At 38.1% G+C, this 24833-nt stretch overlaps 1 protein-coding gene across 2 annotated transcripts in view; it reads right to left on the bottom strand.

The window, feature by feature from the left end:
* Positions 1–24833, bottom strand: part of sipa1 (signal-induced proliferation-associated 1) — a 40281-nt gene that overhangs the window by 4626 nt on the left and 10822 nt on the right. For both annotated transcript variants that reach the window (XM_004913519.4, XM_002935362.5), the window contains exons 2-11: positions 16405–17639; positions 16164–16288; positions 13520–13708; positions 12422–12596; positions 12117–12220; positions 10598–11395; positions 5176–5450; positions 4910–5071; positions 1926–1992; positions 1509–1620 (exon numbers count right to left, since the gene is read on the bottom strand). In XM_004913519.4, coding sequence (XP_004913576.1) covers positions 1509–1620; positions 1926–1992; positions 4910–5071; positions 5176–5450; positions 10598–11395; positions 12117–12220; positions 12422–12596; positions 13520–13708; positions 16164–16288; positions 16405–17134 — 2737 coding nt within the window. In that variant the 5' untranslated portion in view covers positions 17135–17639. The remainder of the gene's footprint in view (positions 1–1508; positions 1621–1925; positions 1993–4909; positions 5072–5175; positions 5451–10597; positions 11396–12116; positions 12221–12421; positions 12597–13519; positions 13709–16163; positions 16289–16404; positions 17640–24833) is intronic.

Raw genomic sequence — 24833 nt, 5'->3', positions numbered from 1 at the left:
AGCCAGTCAGAGGAGAAAAGGCACAGTTAACTTATCTGTTGCCCCAGACACAGGTGCTTGTGCATGGGAACTAAGGGGTAAAATATTTCACCCCTAAGTGCTTTTGCACTTGAGCCTGGAGCAACAGTAATATTGGTAGAGCACTAGGGGATCCTTCTTTAAAATCTTTAATATCCCCCTTGTGTTTTTTATCCTGGTCTTGACAGGTCTATTAGTTTGGCCAATATCCACCTTGCCGCAGGGGCATTTAATCATGTATATCACACTCTTTGTTTAAATGCCCCTGCGGCAAGGTGGATATTGGCCAAACTAATAGACCTGTCAAGACCAGGACAAAAGAACACAAGGGGGATATTAGAAATGTTAAAGAAGGTTCCACTAGCAATACAGCAGTTTCCAGACATTTCCACCAATTAAAGTATAACCAATCGCAACTGCGCTGGATGGTGCTAGAAGTATTTAAATACCCCTCAACGGGGGGGGGGGGGATATAACAAAACTACTCTTAACGGTTTAAATGGTGCATGGAGTGTAAAGTTTTTTGTAAACTACACACTACTAATGGTAACCTCGGTTCTTTTACAGATATAAATGAACTGCCCTAGTTAGACTTGGTCAGCATGTGGTAAGGCACCCAAGTAGAAAATCAGTTAAAATAGGCAGTAATTGTATTGTGCTTGTGCCTGCTATATGTATTTCCTTTAAAGCTACATTATCGTGGAAGACCAACTGCATGGCCATGTATAAAATATAATTTGGACTTTGAAGTGTGTTTTTTTGGGGTGAGGTTCCTAACTGTGCCCTGGAGCAGTAACACCTCCCTTGGACTGTGTGGAACCAATGGGGTTAATGGGGAGGTTGGACTAGGGCCCTGAACCATTTAAATGTTGTTTGTTCAGATATTATGTTTGTTCACTTGAAAAAGGGCTTTGCCCAAAACATGTGGTGGAACATGCCAACACTGCATTGTCAGATTGTCAGGTGTCCTCCATTACTCTATATGATGTCTAGGTTTAAATAGAGTTACAACAGGAGCACAGGAGTGATAGCCTGTCTGAAGAGGTTAGCTGAACTGGAATTGTAAGGATTTTCATTTATGTCAGATGTAATTCCAAAATCCGTATCCTGCATTCACTAATCACATGTTTCTGCCCGTTCCTCAAAATTCTTATAAATATCTGCCCCCTGCATTGAAAGGTCTGGGGCATGTTCACCTGGACTTCTACATGTTTCTTGGTGAGTTCAACCTAATTTTACTGTACTTCCTTTATAGTTTGGTCCACTGCAGATCGTAGATACACTTTGAAACTAAAGACATTTTTCATCGCTTATTTTTTTTCAGACCCTCTGCTATTTATTTTCTGTATAATTAACAGTAGAGATTGGTCTACGTGTTCAAAATAAGTACAAACTAATAAATACCCATACTAAGGGCATTACCACAATTTTTGGCAAAATATTGTGAATTCGAGTTTCTGAAATTCGTAAATATATAACATTAATTTTACCTTCTTTGGGGGGTTCTTGAAAAGATGGAGCTTCTGGGAGACTTTCTTCTTCACTGAGGGTGCTTGGTTCAAATACATCATTATTCGATGCAAGGGAGGAGGCATCCACAATCTAACAGGTCAAAATACCAAACAGACAATTTGCAGTTTTTTCCCTTTAAATGAGTTCTACAAGGGCTTATTTGCCAATGGTACAGACAGAAGCTCTGGAGCTGTAAGGGGCCTGCACACCTTGCATCTGTACTAGAATGAACATAAAAACTGAATGGATAGGAGCAGGGTTTTGCGCTGTTTTTTTTTTTTTCAATTAGCACGATGCCCTATTTATTTAATTTTTTGTAAATAAGCTTTAATAATAACTTTGAAAAGGTTGTATTTTACCCAAATACTGAGTAAATCACAAACTGATTATCTTACCTTTTCATCTGCAACAGGGTCAGGTTGAGGTATGACATCAGGTGGAGCAAGATCAGATTTATTATACCTGCAAAAATAAAGTGGAATTTGCATACTAAGCATAATAAGCAGTTTCCTGGAATAAGAATTAGAGAAACAGACATTGTCCTGTTTGAAATATTAGCACCTGCTCTAGAGGCCAAAATAAAAGTCTAGGGGGGTTTGTAACTATAAAGAAAGCTGATCTTTCTTCTTCTGGGATGTGGGGCAGGAGTTGTCCCAGTGGTAGCCTAGTGGACACATACAGATAAGCAGTTTCTATATTGTTCATGAAAAATAACTTATTATCATAAGTTTAGGGTGAACCCGATAAAATAATTTTGCTATGGGGCACAGTAATTTCTAATTATTATACACAGATAATGACAGAAAAGTTATCCCCTCAGCAATATTGATGCACAGATATCACAATAAATGGGGTAATCTCCCTGTCTGCATGTTATATAGACTGTGCGACTCCTTTAACATGGCAGTCTGCACCCAACACTGTACGAGTGTGTGGCTTGTAGGTTGTGAGGCCGCTTATGTGTGTTGAAATACATCAAGGCAGTGATCCCCAACCAGTGGCTCAGGGGCAACATGTTGCTCACCAACCCCTTGGATGTTGCTCTTAGAGCCCCAAAACCAGGTAGTTAAAGCCCCCTGTAAGCTGAGAGTGTGCATAGAGGCACCTCCATGAACTTTTATGGTGCTTGTGTTGCTCTCCAAGTCTATCTATCTATCTTGGTTTCAAGCCAACATTCTTCTGTGTCACCCTCAAGACCTAGGACCTTGCTGACTGTGAGTTTTGTACACCTATAAATATGTTGCCAAATAAGTATATATGTAGTCTCTCAAAACACAGGAAAAATCATGTAGGGTATGGTGTAAGGTCACGATTAGTAAAATGAAGTGTGGATCAGAGAGCTGACACAAAGGTTGTGATGAATAGTGATGAGCGAAATTTTTAGGCAGGCATTGATTTGTGGCGAATTTTCACGTTTCGCCTTTGGCAGATTTTTTTTGCGAAATGGCACAAAAATTTGCAGCGAAAAAAATTGTCTTGCGTGTCAAAATTATAAGTAGAAGGCAGATGATAACAGCCCCAGCATGCCCCAGTGATGCACACATTGATGCCCTGGACATAAACAGTATTTTGTGCTTTGTGGTGGCTAAGAGATCTCGTGCAATGCTGTAATGAATTGTGGATAAAATCCAATATTGTGCTAATTTGATTGTTTGGTGCTAGGGCCATATGATCGAATTTCTATGGCGGGTATAGACGCAGTTCAACCAAGGACCATATGAAACCTGCCCGATTGACTCTGGCCAGATATCAGTCATGGGGGCCCATACACAGGCACATAAGCTGCTGAATCAGTCTAAAGGACGTAAATCGGCAGCTTAAATCTGTCCATTTATGGCCACCTTAAGCCACCTCATTTATCTATGAAAATTTGATTAAAGTGATACTGACACGAAAAAACAACTTTTTCAAATATGAATCTACATAAAAAGTTGCCTATAGGTCATGTTGATCATTTTTTACTGATATGGCTGCTTTTGTATGTAATTGTTACTTGAAATCCCAAAACCTGACTGTTTTGCCAACCTGACTGTCCCTTCTCAGCCTGTCAGTTACAGCTTCTAATGCTAACGGCCTCCTGCTGCACAAATATGGCCGCCCCCTCATAGAGAAACATGGGGGATCAGATAGGGAATGTAAAAGCTTGGACAAGTACTTTTATGGCAAAATTATAAATAGCATGCAAAGACAATGTTATGACAGATGTAAAAAAGGTTTCATTTCTGGTGTCAATATCTCTTTAAGGAAGGATCTGAATAGAATTGTAATTTTAATACTCAGCTGCATAGCTGCTTAAGTATATATGAAGACTTGTAGTAACTTATTTTCTAGAGTTTCTCCAAAAATAAACTTCACATTTATATATCAAGGTATGTTAAAAATATGAGGGGCGTGATTTTATATGTTCTATCAAAACAAGAAAATTTATGGACAGCATTATTGAGGATGCAACCGCAGGGGTCATTTACAACACTGAATACAGGGTGCAAATTGAAAAAAAAAATGCAATCCACCATGTTTTTACACTTTGTACCCAGTCTTCCAGACTAAATAAATTGCCACAGTTCTCTGCGCTTTGTTTCGGAGCACAAAAACATGACTGCCCCCATAAATACAGAGCTGCTTCTGTTTTTCAGTACTGTATACATAAGGGGCACTGCCCTATGGGAGTCAGTAGGCATGACCTGCACCTGTCGTTGTGCATTGTATCTCAAGTGGGAGGTGCAGAGCTCAGAGAGAAATATTCCCTGAATGAGCATTAAGGTGTGACTTTACATTCCTTAGGGCTCTGGCACACGGGGAGATTAGTCGACAAATCTCCCTGTTCGCGGGCGACTAATCTCCCCGAGTTGCCATCAGTTGCCATCCCACCGGCGAACATGTAAGTCGCCGGTGCGATGGCATACGCGGCGGCGATTTCGGCAAATCTCCAAAAATGCCTCGCGAGGCAACTTCGGCGATTTGCGCAGCGTGTACCATCCCACCGGCGACTTACATGTTCGCCGGTGGGATGGTAGTTCGGGGAGATTAGTCGCCTGTGACAAGGGAGATTTGTCGCGGGCGACTAATCTCCCCGTGTGCCAGAGCCCTTAGTGTTCTTACACTTCTGTCTATGGGCCTTTGTAAATGAGCCTTCACATCATTTAGATAAGAAACAGGTAAACTATATTCAGCCATATAAAAAGATTATCCATTTCTTGCAACATAAATTAAGTGGAAGTGGAATAAGAAGGCAAAACTGGGCATAGAAATGAATGCCATGTACAGTGGCCTATGGGTGCACCTTTAAACAGAAGTTCTTAGTCTAATTTTCTTTTCTAAACAAACACTGAATTACAGGGAACTAATATATAGTGGTACAGTGAGAAATGCTCTTTACCTGAACTCAGTTCTCTCTTCCTGTACAGACAAAGTACGAAGGAGGGTTCGGGCCTCTGAAGAAGGTTTAGCTTTCTCTAAACATTTTTCCTTGTCATCCACTACTATTGGCTTAAGAACTCTTTGACCCTGCAGAGACCTCACATACAGCTCCGAGAAACTCCTGATAATTAAGAGTATGAGTATAAATGAAAAACAATACAACACAAAGGTTACAAATATTTGTCTTTCTCTGGCAGAATCTTGGTAAATCCAAGAAGCACTTGCCTGCGTGGCTTTCCTGCTTCATCTGGAGGTAAAGTGGTCACTGTAACCTTCTTGCCACTTAGATAAAGAGAACGAACATCATTTGGGCTCAGCAAGCAGAAGGGTTGGCCACAGATTGCCACTAATCGAGCTCCAGGACAAAGTCCAACAGTTTCAGCCATGCTGAATCTTTCTACCTCTGTCACAAATCCTTCAGAATCTGCCTTAAACCCAAGCTGACCCAGACCATTTCTCAAAAGAGGTATTTCCCGAGTTTCACAACCACCAGATACAACCTGAGGTAGAAAAAAAATAAATTTACTGTATATCAAAAATACGTCATTGTTTAATCTGCCACAAAATATCTACAAAAGTTTTGTTTTAGATCGGGAAACTTAATTTGGAGAGTGCAAGGAATTATTTATTTGGAGACACTACAGAATGAAAGCTTTCCACTGGAGCAGCAATAGATGCAGGCCACACAAGGATCTTACCTTATTGCCTATCCTATGGCAGGCAGTAAAGACAGGGCTGGAATGCACCCTCTGACGCAGTGCTGTACACCTTCTGCCACATTATTAACCAGAGTAATGTGCACTACACAGCCATTCCCCGGGGAAGAAGTGCTGCCTGAATGAGCGCTAAGGGCCACTATATTATACAGGGTTGTTGAAATTGTTATGCTGAATTTTTTATGCAGGGTAAATCTATTTTATGCATCTCAACCACAAGAATACAAGTTATTCATAAGTAAATGATTATTTTTCTTTAATATGTTCTTTAAATGTGGTCATTTAAGTAAAGATCCACTCACCAAACAAACATATCTTTAACCAATTTAGCCACCGCATGCTTAGACAAATCAGACTGATCTGATCAGTGGCCTAAGGGATCCATCCTTGTATCCAGCACTATACAGTTTGCAAATGTACTAAAAGAACTGCATTTAGAGTGGAGCAGAGATCTTTGCACTCAATTCAATAAATGCACAGGGTTTCACCTTATAAATACATGTTAACAATAATAATAGCTGGTGTCTGGCTTTTGTCATTTCCTGGTGTTAGCCAAGGCTATAGTACTTCTTAAATAAAGTGAGTTGTTGGCAACCTACAACACCACCAATTAACTATTATAAGACATTGAATGAGGACATTCATTAAAGTAATATCATTCATAAAACCCAAAATGAACATGATGATGTAAGAAAGTGTTTTCGCTCAGTAACTGTGTTGCACTGAATAGCAAATGAGCCAAATATCTATTTGCAATGACCTGGTCTTTTCTTAACAAGAAAATAGTAACAATAGGGAATTGATTTGAACTCTCACTTCAGTTTAGTAGATGTACAGGAAGGGAAGAGCCATTACATCTTCTAAAGGTTGCTATGGCTGTAAAATTATTCTTCTGCATTTGTGAGACTCACATTCACTTGTTTAACTTCCTATATTTAAGGACTCAACTTATTTTTCATTATTCTTCCTTCATTTTAACAATAGTGGTGTCCAGCATTTTACTACTGAACTAACTTCCTGAGATATAATAGTTTCCTCCTATTTTATTGCAAACTTCCTGCATTTTAAACTGGACATGCCTAATTTTATATGTGAAAAAATAACTTCAACCTTCTTCTGACAGTAACTGGAAATAATATAAAACTGCATTTGTTTTGTCCCACATTTCCTAATTCAAGGGTCAAGAGGCCTCGTTTATAATGCAGGACCCAGGGTAAAAAGTGCAAAAAAAAGGTTCAATTGGACTTTTTTTGCAGTTTGTAGACTGTGCATTGTATATTTGCATTGACTCCTTCCTTTTTTTTCATTTGCTGCAGGCTTCTGTGCTCCAAAAAGGACATGCCCCATGCCCCCCACCCCCTTTCCACCCCTAACTTGCACATCATTTAAACATGCAAGTTAAATAGCATCAGGAAGCACAGAATTGGGCCCTCTCCGTACCACCTTCCCTAAGGCAGGCATTAAGGACAGGGTTCAGATACACTTTGTGATGCTGCTCTCTACACCAAGCCCCGGGTTTTAGATCCATCGCTCAGTGCAAAGACCAACATACCCAACCCATATTTAGCAACTCAGGACAGGGAGCAAGTGTGGTGACGCCAGAGGGGGTGGGAGATGTCAGGGGTGGGGCCAGTGATGTTATATGCAGGGTTATGAAATGACGATTGTTAAAATTGGTTAACCTAATAATTTTGCCTAGTTTTCTTAATTTGGAAAATCGGGCAAGTAGTTTTGACCCGCACAGCCTTTTCCGAAAACCATACTGTCCAGGTCAAAAGCAGGCAGATGGCAAACCTAGACCAGCAACCCGGAGGCACAAGTGCTGTATAAGAGGGCATTAATAAGTACTCTTTTGCATTCCTGCACTTGCACCCCTGGCGGGTAAATTACCCATTAGGTATCCGTTTATTAATGAATGCTTTATATTTGCAATTGAAACAGTGAAGTTTACTGGGCTCATGTGATTAAACTCCATAGTTTTCACTCTTTTGTTTACCCAATATGATTACTGTAGTAAAAATTACTATGCTGAGATCAACATAAACTTAAATCTGCATGTCTAATTCAGTGTAAGTTTAGGGGCAGATTTGTCAAAATGCAAGATTAGAGTTTAACACTTTATTCCTATGGGAATTTAGCAGTCTATTTATCATGTATTTATACACATTTACTGTATGTTGTAAACTCTAATCTCACATTTTGATAAATCTGCATCTAAGAGTAATATGGAAGTATTTCTGGAATTTTTTGTATATTCCAGTATTTTAAAGAGCCTATATTTGAGTTATTACATAGTATTATTTTACTTATAAATAAGCCAACTTAACTAAAGGAAGCTTGAAAAAAAGTAAAATACACTGATTGGCTTCTATGGAAGCCTTGTGCAAGAATTTATGGAGTCTAAAGCCAGCCATACACACACCGATAATATCGTACAAAATCTCATTTCGTATGATATTCGATGCAAAATTAAGCATTGCTAGCTTAAAGTATAAAAATGTGTAGTTTTTTTTCCAGCTTTAACTGTTATAAATGAACAACAACATGTATGTAGAAGAGGAATTCAGTACGCTCTACTGTACACTTCTCTATGCTTAGATTTGCACATCAGTTAATCTGCCCATCAAGTTCAACCTTCCGTGTATCTTTCATCTTCAACAATGCGCATTAGGCAACAACCCCCACACCAAACACAATAGAAGAAAATAGCACTATTATAAACGGTACTTTCATGATTCATCTCCCCTCCTCGGCTTGTATATTATATATGACTTTGACGTAGTTGCCCAGATTGAAGTATATTGCAATATATGGACAAACAATCCCTCTTTTGCTTAAAGGGGAGGGCTTATCTTGATATATTAATGTACATAATGTCTTAATTTCCTATATGTATTGATAATGGGTGAGTGCAAAAGACCTCTTGTTGCTGACTGTATGAATTTTGTGCTCACAGCTTTATTGCACCCCCTCCTAATGATTGAAAATTTAGCGGTGAGCACAACTATCCCTTGTTTGTTATAGTTTATACAGGAGCAGTGGCCAGCTCCATGTTGTAGCTCCCACCCTTCCCAGCTACAGTCAGGTGATCACAGTGGGGCCAATTAAAGGGCAACCATTTGGGGGTTTTAATCTTGAAAGCAAGTAAGTTGCAGGTAAATCTCAGTCCCTTTGTTAAAAGTATATTGAAACAGTAGAATTCTTAATGAATCAGATAAGAGCAAAAGCAAGACTGACCATACTGAGGATGACTTTGACATAGTTGGCCAGCTTGCGTATATTGCAATGTATATAGACAAACAATCCCTATTTTGCTTAAAGGGAAAGGTATTTCTTGGTAGCTTAATTCACAGAATGTCTTAATGTCGTATACAGTATATATTGATAATGGGTGAATGCAGAGGACCTCTTGTTGCTGTCTGTATATATATATATACACACAGACATACATGCATATTCCACATGCTCACCACTCTCACACTGAGGCATAATGTGCATTTCTTTATGTTAAATTACCTTTTCTACAGGGTCCATCATGATCTAACTGCTTGAGAACTGTTTAAAGATTGCTGAAAGGTGGATTATTAACTTGATTATTTTTGAAACCATACAATTTGTTTTTGTGATGTTTCCCCTTGGTAGTTGGGCAAGCACAAAACTGAACTCTTTTACTACCTGGAGTAAATGCCATATGGTCATTGATACCTTGAAATTATATATTTTGAACTTCCTCCTGAGTCAATCATTAACCTATATTTAAATTTATTTAACTAGATATAAACTAGAAGGAACACTTTATTAACTGGTTCCTCATTGGTGTAAACAAAAGAAAATAAGTGGCTCAAAGCCTCAGCTTTCTTCCTGTTTCTATCAACCAGTTATCTGACTCAGATACCAAGAGTCTCTTGCTTTAAGGAGAGCTAAAGGTATAATTATAGGGAGGGCCAAGTGTTAGGGCAGTGGCACAAGGGGAGATTAGTCGCCCCGCAACAAATCTTTGTTGTCGCGGGCGACAAATCTCCCCACAATGCCATCCCACTGGCTAGAATGTAAATCGCGTGTGGAATGGCATACGCATCGCTGCAATGTCCTGAAGTCGCCCGAAGTTTCCTCTAAAGACAACTTCGGGACATCGCAGCGACGTGTATGCCATTCCACCGGCGATTTACATTCTAGCCGGTGGGATGGCATTGCGGGGAGATTAGTCACCCGTGACAATGAAGATTTGTCGTGGGGCGATTAATCTCCCCGTGTGCCACTGCCCTTAGGACCCCTATTGAATATAATCACTTATCTGACGTTCTCTTTTATCTCTTCTCTTTTCTCCAGGTCTGGGCAGGCACATGCTCAGTAGAGTCTATGCAAGCATCTGCCCGGAGCAGAACAAAGTCAAGAAGGCAGAAACTGCAGTTTTTAGCAGTTCTTCTTCATTTCTCCTTTAATTTGTTCGAATTGAAACTAATATTTTTTTTACTACCCTTTATTTTTTTTCATGCCTGACTGGCCTCCTTCTACTTTCTTGTTGTCTCAGAAGGCCCAGTTAACTTGAATTCCATTCTATATCATTGTGTGTTACTGTAGATAAACTGAATTCTAAGCATGTTTTTTTAAGTGGAATGCCCATCCAGCAACTGTATTATTAGGTGGAGTACAGTTATAATGCAAAATGTGCTAATATGATCTATATATTATTCTGTCACTTGAGGTTGCCACACAGTGCACCTCATCACTTACTTCAAAAATAGATGACAAAGCAATCGTAGGGTGCAGATAATCTAGTACCACATGCAAAGGCCCCCTTTTATAAGGGTTTTAAAAGTATTGTGATTCTAGTTTACTGATGTATCCTTATTGTGACTACTTTATCCATACTCACACATTGACCGACCATCATTATTACAACTGCAGTTTTTGCTTTCCCTTTTTCTTACCTGAAGTCTCTTCACAATATGATTCACCTCTTCTTCAACTTCTGCATCACTACCCGCCACTGGACAGAGTTCAAGTCTACCAGCTCCTCCATAGTAAAGGTCCAGCCCCCCTTTTGATGAATATGTCCATCCTAAAACATCTCTGCATGAGCAGTGAAAGCTTATGGCAATTTCTCTCTCTTTTTGTATATCTATCAATACCAGCATCTCAGAAGAGATGCCCAGCAAGTAGGTACCATCAGGGACTGAGTAGCTTTTGGCTCTTACTGGCCATACTAGTGCACCAGGGCTGTGAAATTCAGGAGGTACTGTGTAGGCCCAACGAGGACTTTTTCCAGCCTTGTCTCCAGTGCCAGTGCTGCCTGCTCGGTCACGTTTCTTAGACAGACCCAAAATGGCTAACTTAGATGAGCAAGAGTCCAGAGTAGCGGTAGTTACATGGTCACGAGCAAGGTCTTTCAAGTACTCTTCTCTTGTCCGGGTAGCCATGGCTAAAAACTTTCCACCACGTTCAGCTGCATTCTCACCATTTACAGCTTTGGAAAGCAGAAAGTCTCTGAGCTCAGGAGAATTACTGAAGTTGGCAGGAGGTAATGCTGGGCCAAAGAATGGTGTGTCAGCTGAACGACTTACAGCTACACTATAGGTGGTGTGAGCGGTACATGGATTGTGGACTCTCACCACAAGAAAGATATGTTGAAAATGCGAGCGTATGGTTTTGGGTGTAAATGGTAGGGCTCCCGGCTCTTGAAAAATTATAGTTACAATGTCATTGCCAATATGCCTTTTCCGGAGCAGCTGGGAAAAAAAGAAGAATGGCATTATCAGAAGGTAAACTGCAAATGAGAGATATTAATTGCACATGGCACAATTATTCTGCGATTTAACTGCTAGACAAAAAACCCTGGAATATGAAAAATAAGTGGTCGCTCCATTCTCTCACGAGTAGCTGCCACTCCTTGTACAAATCTTGTAACTCTTATTCCATTATAGATGAGTTTTTTAAATTCTTCTTTCCCTTGCATTATCCACAGAGGGTCATAGGGAATCTATGCTAAATTGTGTTAGCATTATACCCTTACTATGACCCACTGTGGGACATGCAAGAAAAAAATTCAAATTTATCATTCACATCAGCCCTTGTTCGCAATGAAGCTTGCTGCCTAGATATAGCCACATACATGTGGATCAATTAATTTGATTTAGAAGACAATTAAACTACCAATATAGTTTTATGCAAAGATGCAAGGTTAGCAGTCCTAATCATTGTGCTTTTTGAGTTGCCCAGAATAAGGTTTAAAATGGTTTAAATATCAGCTGGACCGAGGAACAGATTGGAAATTTTATACTAAAACTCCTCTGCAGTTCGAGGTGCAGCCATACTACTGCATACTACTCAATGAGAAATGGCTTGAAATTTAAGGATACATTTTTTCCCAACTGTTGTGCATTTGACAGCATAATGTTAAAATATAACATGTCAGGGTATAAATGCTAGTATGTACAGTTCTTTATTTACCTGCTGACTGTTGCTGGCTGTATATGGAAGCATTGTTGATACGTGGAACATGATTTCATAGTCTTGGTAACGTGTGTAAAGGGAATGTGTTCCTGTGCTGTCAGCTGTGAATAGGAAAATACCACTGAAGTGTGAATAAATAGATTAATATGGTATAATGATACATGCTAGACGAATAGAAGCATTCCAACTTGAGAAAAAGAGGGAATGGAAGACCAAATAATAACAAAGTAGGCTTTTTATACAAGGAAAGCAAAGCCAAAAGAAATGCATTCGTAACCTAAAGTAACAAGTAGAGGCCTTACTTTTGTTGTCCAGCTGTGCTCGATATTTCTCAAACCCTTTCAGTCGAACTTCTTCTCCAAGGAGATTCAGAAAATTTTGAAAAGCTTGCCCAGCTGTTTCGTTGTTGTACATCTCCTCCTCGGAGCCCTGTTCAGCTCGACAGTATAAAATGCCAATCTTTCTTTGAAAGCTGAGCTAATGAGAAATTAACAGAATACCAGAAGATTCACTACATAGTGACTTACAGGGTAAACAACAATAATAAATGTCTAAAAGAAAGGGTGCAAAAATGAGCATAATAATATTAACAATATTGATTGCACACAAGGTTATTAAAGGACATGTAAAGCCTACATTTGCCTATAATGTATATCAGTTGGGCATGCCTCCCTCACCCAAATGGCATTATTTGTACTGCATATATCCCCTCTGCTTGCCAGCACCATCACATTTTACTAAACCAAATAGCAGCTTTCACCTGGCGGCCATTTTTCCTCTGATACATAATCAGATACATATAAATCTGCAAACAGCATACACACAGAGACCCTTATTCAGCATACATTTCATCAAGAATACAGGCTCACACAGGCACAACTGTCTTTGATAAAAGTTCTGCTTTGTTTGAGCTGAGCTCAGGAGAGTTGGTTGGTAGAAAAAAATTGAAGCAGACAGCTAGAGCTGAGTTTCTATGGGAACCAGCAATGCCATCTCTTCACTGGCTGCTAGACTGGGGGGCGTGTTTAGTAATCTGAGCTTAGAATAAATGAGCAAGCCCACAAGCCAACAGCCAAAGCAAATTCCTGATGGTGGGGGCCGAGTGGGCTACAGGAGGAGAAGCAAATCTAACTGATTAAGGAGATGTTGCAGCCTTACTATTAACCTCTGGACAATCAGTGTGGCAGGTATTGAAAGATTTCAAAGAGGCTGTTCACTGATTACATTTTTGTAGTAGTATGTTTTGTAAGGGCTAAAATCTATTTATTTTGCAACCTTAATATGTTTATCCTTATAACCAATGTATTTAACACCCTAAAATTCTATGTTTGAATATCTGTCTACCATTTTGGTAAGCCCAATAAAATAACCTAAACACACAGGCATTTCTATTGACTCACCCCTTGCTCATCCAGTTTGAGGAGAGTTTCTGGAACTTTAGGAGAGCTGGATGCTAAGCGCAAGCACTGAAGGTTAACCTCTGGAACAATATATTCTAAGAGTTTTTTAGGAGATATGGCTCTGGAGGAGTTGTGACGTATTGCTGAGGGAAAGGCTTCTTCCAGGATGGAGCCCCGAAGGGTCTTTAGCTTCAAAAACAAAATAAGAACCATCAAAATATAGAAATAAAGCTATAAGCTGTGAATGTACACACAAATATCTGAATAAACTGTAAAATGGCTGATTAATTATCAGTGAAAAGCCTTAAAAGGAACAAAAGCAGAGAATGATTTATTGCAGAAGAGTCATTTTATTCCATACTAATTTACTAAAATCAAAGCTCAGTGCTTTTCCACACAGAGCAATAAGACTTCTTACACAGTAGCATGTTCATGTTCTGAGTTAACAATATTAACTTGAACTTGCAACTCATAATGATCAAATCAAACTAGCCTCTATTAATGACTTTTAAAATTGGGATCAAAACTGCAGCTTACATCATTGATAATCTGACTTTTGAAGCCTTATAGGATACTTTGACTTTACCATGCAATTATGATCCTCTGATTTAAAAGGGTGGTTCACCTTTAAGTTAACTTTTATTATGTTAAAGAATGGCCAACTTTGGAATTGGTCTTCATTATTTATTTTTTATCATTTTTTAATTATTTGCATTCCTCCTTTTTTTCCAGCTTTAAAATGGGGGTTCCTGACCCCGGCAGCCAAAAACTGTTGTTCTGTGAGGCTACAATTTCATTGTTATTGTTACTTTTTATTACTTATTTTTGTATTCGTGTTCTCTCCTGTTGGACCCAAGCAACCAGATTGCTGCTGAAATTCCAAACTGAGAGCTGCAAAAAGTAAAATAATTAAGAAACTACAAAAAATAAAAAATGAATTCTTTTTTTCATGGGAAAAAAGTTGCATACTACCAAAAATCAAATTTTTCCATTTATTTTCAGTAAGGCTTGTGTCGCTTGTCTACCCATTGACTGTGTCTCTAAGGAACAGCCTGATTTATAATGATTTGTTCTTTACTTCTGTTCCTTTTTTACCTGTAAACTTTAAATAAATAAAAAGTTGTTAGAGAATATTCCTATAGACTTCTATACAGCCTTACCAGCTTTTACTTGCCAGTTTTTTTGCGAAGAATTTTCATTTTTTTTTTAATAAATCCTGACTATTTGTGTGTTCGGAGAAACCATGTTTTTCTCGAATCGAGAAACATATACCAAATCGATTTTTGTTAAATCCATCCTACATGAGTTAAGCTCCAAAGCTCTTTTGCAATTCTGTGAAATTTAAGGGGCTGATTTACTAACCCACGAATGGGTCGAAACGAGTCCGATTGCGTTTTTTTCGTAAAGATCGGTATTTTGCGATTTTTTTCGGCGTCTTTACGAATTTTTCGTTACCAATACGATTTTTGCTTAAAAACGCGAGTTTTTCGTAGCCATTACGAAAGTTGCGTAAAATCTTGTGATTTTTCGTAGCGTTAAAACTTGCGCAAAAAGTTGCGCTTTTTTCGTAGCGTTAAAACTTACGCGAAACTTCGCACCTTTTAAGTTTTAACGCTACGAAAAAGGCGCAACTTTTCGCGTAAGTTTTAACGCTACGGAAAAATCGCAAGATTTTATGCAACTTTCGTAAAGGCTACGAAAAACTCGCGTTTTTACGCAAAAATCGTATTGGTAACGAAAAATTCGTAAAGACGCCGAAAAAATCGCAAAACATACGAAAAAGTCGCAAAATGTTCGTTTTCAAGTCGGAACTTTTCCAATTCGGGTCGGATTCGTGGGTTAGTAAATCAGCCCCTAAGTGTATTGACTACAACAGAGCTTTGCAAACTTTGACTATTTTTGGTGTAATATATTTTGCAGAGATTTATAAATACACACATATATATATATATATATATATATATAAATATATATGTCTTGTACTTGTTATATTAATACGTCAGTATTTACTGTTAGCTTTATTGGTTTTTCACCCTTTCACAGCCAGACAATCTTGCACTTTGCCAGTTGGCCAATTATACAACTGATTGTCCTATATACCCTTTTTAAAGGAAACCTGTCTGTCACCCTAAAAAATAATTCTAAATTCTTTTTTTTTGTGGTAGTCAGAATAAATACTTTACACTGTATAAACATACTTAATGCCAATGCCCATGCAGTGACATCTAGGAAGTGAAAAATGGAAAGTTAAAGTAACAGCCTGAGGCATAGAGGCAGGGCAGGCAATATATGATTGCCAGATCATATTTATTTTTAAAATACCTTTATTACAGGTAGGGATGTTTGTGTACAAAAATAATTTGGGTTTCATGTTTAATTTAAAAAAGGCCTTTTATTGAACAGCTTTTTGTGTCTGAATGACAGGTCCCCTTTAAGGATTGGAACACTTGCTGCTTTAGCACTGGCTAACACTTGGCTACTGAATGGATTTTAGAGCTCTTGGTGATGCTCAGATCCCAAGTTTTCCTCCATAGTTATCAATTCATTTTCCCTATTTGTAAGTACTGGATCTAAATCGCTAAATTCAAGTTGTAATATTCTGATAAGAGTCTAAATATAGAGATAGCAAGAAGCACTTATTTACCTCAGTGGTACGAAAAATAATTCTGTAATTGTACTGTATACTTTGGGACCCTTCTCTTTCATCCCTTCGTAAGCTTATGGCTATGGCACCCAAGCGTTCATCAACCCCAAAAAAGTTCTGATGTTCTGTAAAAGAGTAATGGGGAAAACAGAGAACCACAGAAAAGAAATGTAAATGAAATTAGATATATATGCCTGTGTAATTAGAAAAACTGAAGTGATAAATAGGTAAAATTACTAACCTTTGCCATAAAAATACTTCCGGTAATATAATGCCCCCAGGTCTTGATACTCCACAAAATAGCTACTGTCCCTCATTCTCTCCCTGGCTTCCTCCAGCACAGATACTGCTGCATTTGGTCCTCTCACTGGACATATATGAGGAGTACTGAAAGCCATTGCTGAGGAGAAGCCCCAGCTTTGGTCTTTTTGACCTTCCATGTTCTCTCCACCCACTTCATTGCGAAAGTATGGACAGCTAAGAAGCAGTTCATTGTCTTTTCCATCTCCATTGTCTGCTGGTTCCTCAGGAGAGGATAGAGATCTCCTGGGAGAAGAGGTACAAGTTTTAATCTGAGAGGCTGCAGATGCACCACTCTTCACATTACGTCTGGCTTCATACTCTCCCCTCAGAAATGGGTTGAACAAGATACTTTGAACATCATAGTGAGCAAAACTTTTAGGTCGGTGGAAAAAAGGGCCTCCATCTGGGAGTTTTTCTTTGGCATCCAGGGCCTGAGGCCCCTGGCTGATCCCAGCCAGCCCCAGCAGTAGGAAGGGATCTTTAAAGCGTGAGGCAGAGGGGCTACCGGACCCCTTTTCTGATTCTGACTCAGAAAGAGAGCGCCCCCCTCCGTTGTGTCTTTTGGTTCCTGTGACTGATGAAAGTTTTGTTTCGCAAGTATTTTTGTGAGGGGAAGATCGGGTAGGGGGTTGACGAAACTTACGCACAAAGAGGTCATCGGACTGCATTTCATGGGAAGGAACTCATTGGTAACACTTCATGGCTGTGCTGTGCAATTCTTTCTTTCTTTTAGTCCTGTGTGATACTATTACTCTCACTGTATTTCTTGTTTACCTTGACTTAATCCACATTTATCTGCTTTTCAGTTGATCTGTGTGTTAAATCCCAAGTTGTGAATTTGTCAAAGTGTATTCCACATTATAGCATCGTTTTGAGTTTCTTTCACATGTTGTGTAGCTGCATTTATAGCTTTTTTTGTTTTTGTCTTTTGTTAGTAAGCTGTATTTTTTATCTACACTTTGTATGGTATTTTATACTTCTCCTTAAAATACTAATGATAAATAATCCTAATGTACATCTTTGACCTGGAGTTTTAAAACTCGTATAATTCATTTAGCCCAGAACCCTGCAGCATTTATCATATCTAACTTAGACATTTAGCACGATGAAGTCTAATTTATGAAGGTGATGATGTTTATTCAGTCCAAGTTAGAAGTCCGGAGCACAAAGTTTCTGCAAACAAACAGAGAAAAGCAAATTAATCACCACTATATTGTACTGCCGATAGTGAAAAATAAAAACAAACAAATTCTGAATGAAAAGATGGACTAATAAATAAAAGGGAAAATTCAATTTAGAATTAACTTTTGGTATCATAAAGCCTTTGATATTATAAAAGAATTTGCCATCAAACATTTCTTTAGCATGATGTTGATCAGAATTATGGGTTAATCTGCAGTTTATCTCTTTTCCTATTTTTCTTCCACTATCTAAAGGATTGCACCCAGATGTGTTTGGTAATGCATTTTCTGTGTGGCACAGTGCTTCACGTTCCACTGCTCAATAAAGCTTTTGTTAATTTCTGGGGAAAACACTGCATTGTGGAGAAAAAATGGCAGTTGGGCTCAAAATTGCACTTTGCTCACTGTACTTGCAGAATTAAATATGCCCTTAGGTCTTGACCCGAGATTAACTACTAAGGATGGTTTAATTCTGAGGTTAGATTTTATAATTATTATTATGGTATTTTTACTTACCTTTTTATTAAACGTTTAAACTACAGTGCATCTTTTTATATAATGAACAATGTTATTCTATGCACATTTTAATGTATATTTATTATATATGTTCAATGATTCAAAGTTATTTGTAATCATAATTGGACAGTATCTATTTGTTCTTTGTTATTTTCTGCACTGCTGGTCTTGACTGTATGCACAAATGAAACAAGCACAGCCACTCCAACAATTTCCATAATGACTGTGATTTTGTGGTGTACAGTCATGTCAAGAAGGAGACTAAAAAAGTGTTGATGCATTCTGCAAATAGGAGTCTTGGCTAGATACAGCCTGACAACTGAAGCAAAATCACAATATGCTAAAACAAAATCCACTATTCATATCAAAATGTTTAAATATTGTAGAAGTGCACAAGAAGAAGGGGGCTTCTTAACTTAATAAGTTATGGTACTTGCTAATAATATAGAGTGCTGACTGTCAATATTTTACTACTGAAGCACTGTTTAAAGTCTATATGCAGCAATGCAGTCAATAGCAAAGCACAGACACACACATTTTTCATATACAAATAACATTGATATCTTTGACAGCGAAAAGTTTCTTAGTATTAAAATGAAAATGTAATATTTGGGTTTAGAATACTTTAAGAACTTTTGCCTATCCATATTCCAGTCATTCAAACCATTGTGGAATCGCTTAAGTTTATACAGGTTTTATCTAGAAAATTAACATTTTCTGGATAAGTATCACAATTAATGGATCGTCATTAATGCCATTCCACCGGCTAGAATGTAAATCTCTGGTGGGATGGCATACGCGGCAGTGCACAGGGAGATTAGTCGCTGCGCAACAAATCTTCCTTGTCGTGCGCGACTAATCTCCTCGTGTGTCACAGCCCTAAAGGACAGATGTAAAAGTAAAACCTAAAGAGTGTTCTAAAGAAGTGGGAGAAAACAAGATATTAATGCATAAATGATGTGCTAAACAATATCCATTTGTTTCTATAGGAAGTGGAAGATGCATGAAACCACACAGACACTGCCTAGAAAAGGTCATTTATCAAAACTCTCTAGGAGACTAGAGAAGCCAAAAATCACTTTGAAGAATTCAGTCGCTTGTGAATGAAGTGAAGGTTTTCTTGTCATAGAAACAGCACTCCTTAGCACTGGCTTGTATTGGAGGGTGGCGTGAAAGAAGCCATTGCTCCAAAAGAATCATGTAAACATACATTTGCCAAAACTCAAGAGAGCAGTCCAGTTGGGATAAGGGAAAGGATTTGATCTAATAAGCCGACACTAGAGCTTTTTGGTTCAGAGTGATATCTGTGGTGGAAATCTAACTGGCCATACCAGATTTATTTTATTAGTAGGGACAGAAAGAAGAATGGGTAGTGCAAAATGCAGTGAAATGCTGCAGAGACCACAATGAAACTGAAGCTGGGGTGAAAGTTCATTATTTAGTAGAACGATACAAAACAAGTTTAAAGCAACACTGGGATGGCTTGGGCAAGACACTGATCTAAATCCGAGTGAGAAACTGCAGCACATGTATTATGTAACAAACCTGAACAACCTGGACCATATCTACCTGGATTCTAAATGTATTGCTGCAAAAGGTGTCTCTACAAAATGTTAAAACGTGGAAATCAACAGTAGAAATATATTGTCTTATTTATAACTTATTTATAAGTTTTGGTTAATATACCAAATATAATTTAGAATACATTTTTTTTAGCTTAGAATTTGGTAACTAGTACATATATAGAATGCATTATCTGAAAGCTGTTTATTCAGAAGCCTTCAAAATACGGAAATGCCATTTTGTATAGTGTCCTATTTAAACAAAAAGTTATTCATTTTTTGGTGGGGTTTTATATGCTTTTTCTTTTTAATAAGACAATAACTTGTAATTGCCAACAGCAAAGCCAGCATAACCACTGACATTCAGACCCAGACATCTAACTGCCTCCTAGCTATTTCCTCCTGGATGGACCAATGCCACCTCAGTCTAAACCTAGCTAAAACTGATACACCCACACCAGGCCCTTCTCCTTCCTTTACTATGTCATGGCTATTAACCCTTTTGATTTGGCATGCTGTCTTGGGGTTATCTTTGACCACAACCTATCCTTCACTAAGATATTAATGCCACTGCCAAAATCTGCCACTTTTTTTACTTAAAGGAGAAGGAAAGGTTAAGTCACTTGGGGGTGCCAAAATGTTAGGCACCCCCAAGTGACTTAAATTGCATACTTTTTACCCCGGGCTGGTGCCCCTGTACGGAGCGAACAGCACCAGCCCGGGGTAGCTGCGAGCGCTTCCTCTTCCGTATTCGCTGCACGCGCATGTGCAGTAAAATGAAAAAGCTGAACTTAAACATAGAAGTTGGCTCTTCACTCTACTGCACATGCGCCAGCAGACGGATTTCGCCGGCAGCGCAAAGACGCAAGGAGGAGGGCTCGCTGCAGGTACCCCGGGCTGGTGCTGTTTTCTCCTAACAGGGGCACCAGACCGGGGTACAAGGTAAGCGATTTAAGTCACTTGGGGGTGCCTAACATTTTGGCACCCCCAAGTGACTTTGCCTTTCCTTGTCCTTTAAGATATGCCCATTTCTTTCAAAAGTAACTGCTAAAATACTAAATCATGCTCTTATCCTATCCTGCTGAGACTACTGTAACCTCTTACTAACCGGTCTCCCAGCCCGCCTGTGATACAATGGATAGAATACAAAATCCTTCTGTTAACATTTAAAGCCTTTTACTCCTTTGCTTCTCACTACATTTCCTCACTTGTCCTCCTCCACTACTCTCAAAGCCACCATCTTTCAACACCATCCACGCCCACTGCTTTCTCTTTCTTCTCAATTTTTTTCTGTCTCGTTGCTCCTTACCTCTGGAATTCCATCCCTGCATTTCTCCATAATAACACTCTCTGAACCCCTTCAAAAACAAATTTAGATCCTACTATTTGAAACAGTAGAACACTACCTGCTCAGTACTGGAACTTAAAGGCCAATGCCTACATTTTGTGCACCTTTCCCTCCTATCTCTGCCTGTATGTTGTCCTATCACTTAGATCAGTGATCCCCAAGCAGTGGCTCAGGGGCAACATGTTGCTCTCAGTGCCCCCAAACTAGGTAGTTAATTTTGAATTCCTGACTTGGTGGCAAGTTTTGGTTGAATAAAATCAAGATTTACTACCAAATAAAGATAGTGTGCATAGAGGTACCTTATAGCTAATCTTAGCCCTTATTTGGCACCTCCATGAACCTTTATGATGCTTGTTTTGCTCTCCAAGTCTTTTTACATTTGACTGTGACTCACGAGTTAGAAAGGCTGGGGATCCCTCACTTAGATAATAAGCTCTAAGGGACAGGGATTCCAGTCTAATGTGCCTTTTACCACATGACACTTCATTGCTGTTTATACTAATTAACTATTATTTATTATAATGTTGTCTTCCCTATGTGTACTTTTCAATATTGGTAAACTGCACAGCACTGTGTATCCAAGTAGTGCTTTATAAATAAAGTTATACATACATAAATCCATGTTCATGGGAAAACAATCCAATTGTTTTGTCTTACGTATCAGACAAAAAGATGTTTAATGTAATAACATGAAAAATCACAAGTAAAATAGGTCTAAACTTGTGGTGTTTTTAGTTCAAAATAGTGTGGTTTCAGTCAGAAATCTGTTATGTCGTTATACTCATTAGCCAATATATGTGTCTACGTAGCTGTGGTTTAGTCCTGCTCTGCAAAAAGCTCATTTTATAAAATGCCCTTTTTTAAAAGAATGGCCTGGTACTTAAATAAGTCTACCTGTAAATAATAGGGACAAGCACAAATTATTACTATAAGGTAGGACATTTATTGCCTTAAAAAAGGTAGGCAGTAACTTAAAAGATATCAGCTTGTGTTTGACAAAGAGAGACGGGGGGGGCGAGAAAGCATGTGAGATAGGAAATTACTTTAAGATTGTGGTTAATACACAGTAGAGAGACAGAGGGGAACTGAAATTACAGCTCAGAGGAAAAGAAACCAACAGTAGCAACCTGTAAGAGACATCAGAGGGCTAAAATTAATGTTATTATGTTGCCTCTTAAGGATGCACAGCAGTGTTGAAATTAGCACCTTTGCTATATACTGTATTTATACAATTAGATACATAAATATTTTTTCATTGCTAAAATCCAACTTTTTTAACCTTTTAACCAAAATATGTTGGAGCTCAAGTTATATTGTGAATGTGGACTAAAAGTGCAGATCGTCAGTTTTAACCTGAGAGTATTTACCTCCAAATTGGGTGAATGGTTTAGAAATGACAGCACTTTACATGTGTATTCCCTTCCTTTTCAAGGGACCAAAGCTAACTGGACATTTGATGAACAAGCTGTTCCAAAGCCAAATGTGGGCAGTGGCCTCACTACTTCATTAACAATTAATCAGTTAAAAGGTTTGGAGATGATGAAGTGTACAATTTGCACTTAAAGATTGGTGCTGTGGATAGAGCTGTCAGTGCATCATTGGTGTAAGAAAACAAATCAGACCCATTTGAAAGATGGCAGAAATTAGGTGAGGCCAAATCAACAATCTGGTACATTCTTAAAAAGAAGGAATGCACTGCTTAGCTCAACAACACCAAATACCTGAACAGCTATAGAAGACAACTGTACTGAGTGACCACAGAATTCTTTTCATGGTACAGAATAACCATTCAAAACATCTAGCCAAGTCAAGAGCACTTTCCAAGAAGTAAGCAAATTATACTATAACAATCTGCTTAAGTTTAGCCAAATCCTGCAAAAACTGATAGGATGGTGCTTCACAATACAGACCCAAAACATATTCTGAAGGCAAATAAGTGGAATATTCTTCAGTGGAAGCATCTCCCAGCATTTGGCGATGTTGATTGGTCCCAGACTTCTGGCAGTCATTGATTGCGAAGGATTTTCAACAAAATATCAAAGTTGTTATTGAAAAGTAAAAATTATATATATATATATATATGATATATCTATAAATATAATATATCTATATCAAGATATAAAATGATTTTTCAGTAGACTTAAGGTATGGAGATACAAATTTAGGAAAGATCCCTTATCCGGAAAACCCTAGGTCCCAAGCATTCTGGATATCAGGTCCTATACTTATATATTCATATATATATATATATATATATATGGCCTTCATGTAATTCAGAGCTTTCTGGATAACAGGTTTCCGAATAAAGGATTCTATACTTGTATATACTGTAGTTTATATTGTGGCAAAATATTACAGCATTTTACGGAGCCATTTTCAGCCATTAAAATTATTTATAAACATATGGACTGGTGGCACCTTAAAAATAAATACAATAGTACAATATTATATTGGGGTCTTAATAATGCAACATTAAAAAATATATGCACTGAAATATTTAGTTATTTACAACACTGAATAGTATTTAAAATGTTTACTTTCACAGGCATTCTTTTTGTGTTAGAGAACAGGAAAGAATCTAAAAATACTTTCAAATAGGTTATGCACTGATGATATTTCACACTTGGGCTGGCAAATTCAAGAGCATATGTTACTGTTTTCATTATCATTCAGCGCTCGGTCAGCTAAAAATGCCTACTTTTTCTTTTAGCCCATTAATAATGTTTTTTTTCTTAAGGGCTCAAATCTTTCAGCTGATGATAAAATACTGAAACATATTATTCAGCATCAGTAGAAGTATTCATGCCTACAAGCCCAGGGCAATTAACTTCGCAGTCTACCTAAATTCCATTTGACTTCTCTTTTTCTGCTTTTTTTTTGTAGGTAAACAACTGGAAATAACCATTGTCCTTGAGCATGGCGAATAATCCCACAGAATGCTGAGCTTTTCAAAAGAATCAATTGCATGATTTTATAAAAGACGATTTATGAAATCGTTCTTTTAAATTCTGTTTTTCAACTACTGACAATTGCTATACATGAATTTCAACAGCTATTCTGGTGATTAGAAATAGACATTGTGCTTAGCTGGTTAGTTAATAGCTACATGTGACAAACACTCCTTACACAATGCAGATTTTCAGGGAAATGTATGTACTCACAAGATATGATCACTTAATGGACATATACAAACTGACCATACAAAATGGTTGTTGGTTGTTAATTTATTGATGCTTCTAGAAAACACAGGGATTTCTTGCAGTTAGAATATGGAAGATCTCATCGGCAGCTGCAAACAGAATTTTTACAGTAAGAACTGTAAGGCTGTGGAATGCAGTCCCTGAAGAGGTCATACAGCAAACACAATGGATGGTTTCAAGAAGGGCTTGGATGACTTTTTAAAAATGCAGAACTACTGGTATTGGCTTATATTATAGAATACAAGTCTGAAAGCAAGGATTTTCCCATTTAAAGCAAAGTAGAGAGTGTTTTGAATATGTTTTTTTATTTTTATTACATGTAGATTGTATCCACCAAACCAAAACCATATGCTATACTGAGGATTTTTTCGTATCTTTATCTCATTTTCAGTGGGAACCCTTTCCTTTTCATATTAACCTGCCTGTCCCTGGTTTTAAGTCTATACCACTTTTTTTTATCTTTCAGCACAATATCTAAGAGGCTGATTGTTTTCTAGCCATAACAAGTCATATCAACTAGTCGTAAACAATTGGGAGGGTCACTACGGAACACTACAAAT

Source organism: Xenopus tropicalis, chromosome 4 (assembly GCF_000004195.4).
Source record: "Xenopus tropicalis strain Nigerian chromosome 4, UCB_Xtro_10.0, whole genome shotgun sequence".
NCBI classification, from domain to species: Eukaryota; Metazoa; Chordata; class Amphibia; order Anura; family Pipidae; genus Xenopus; species Xenopus tropicalis.
This window is presented reverse-complemented; position numbering and strand designations above follow the sequence as displayed.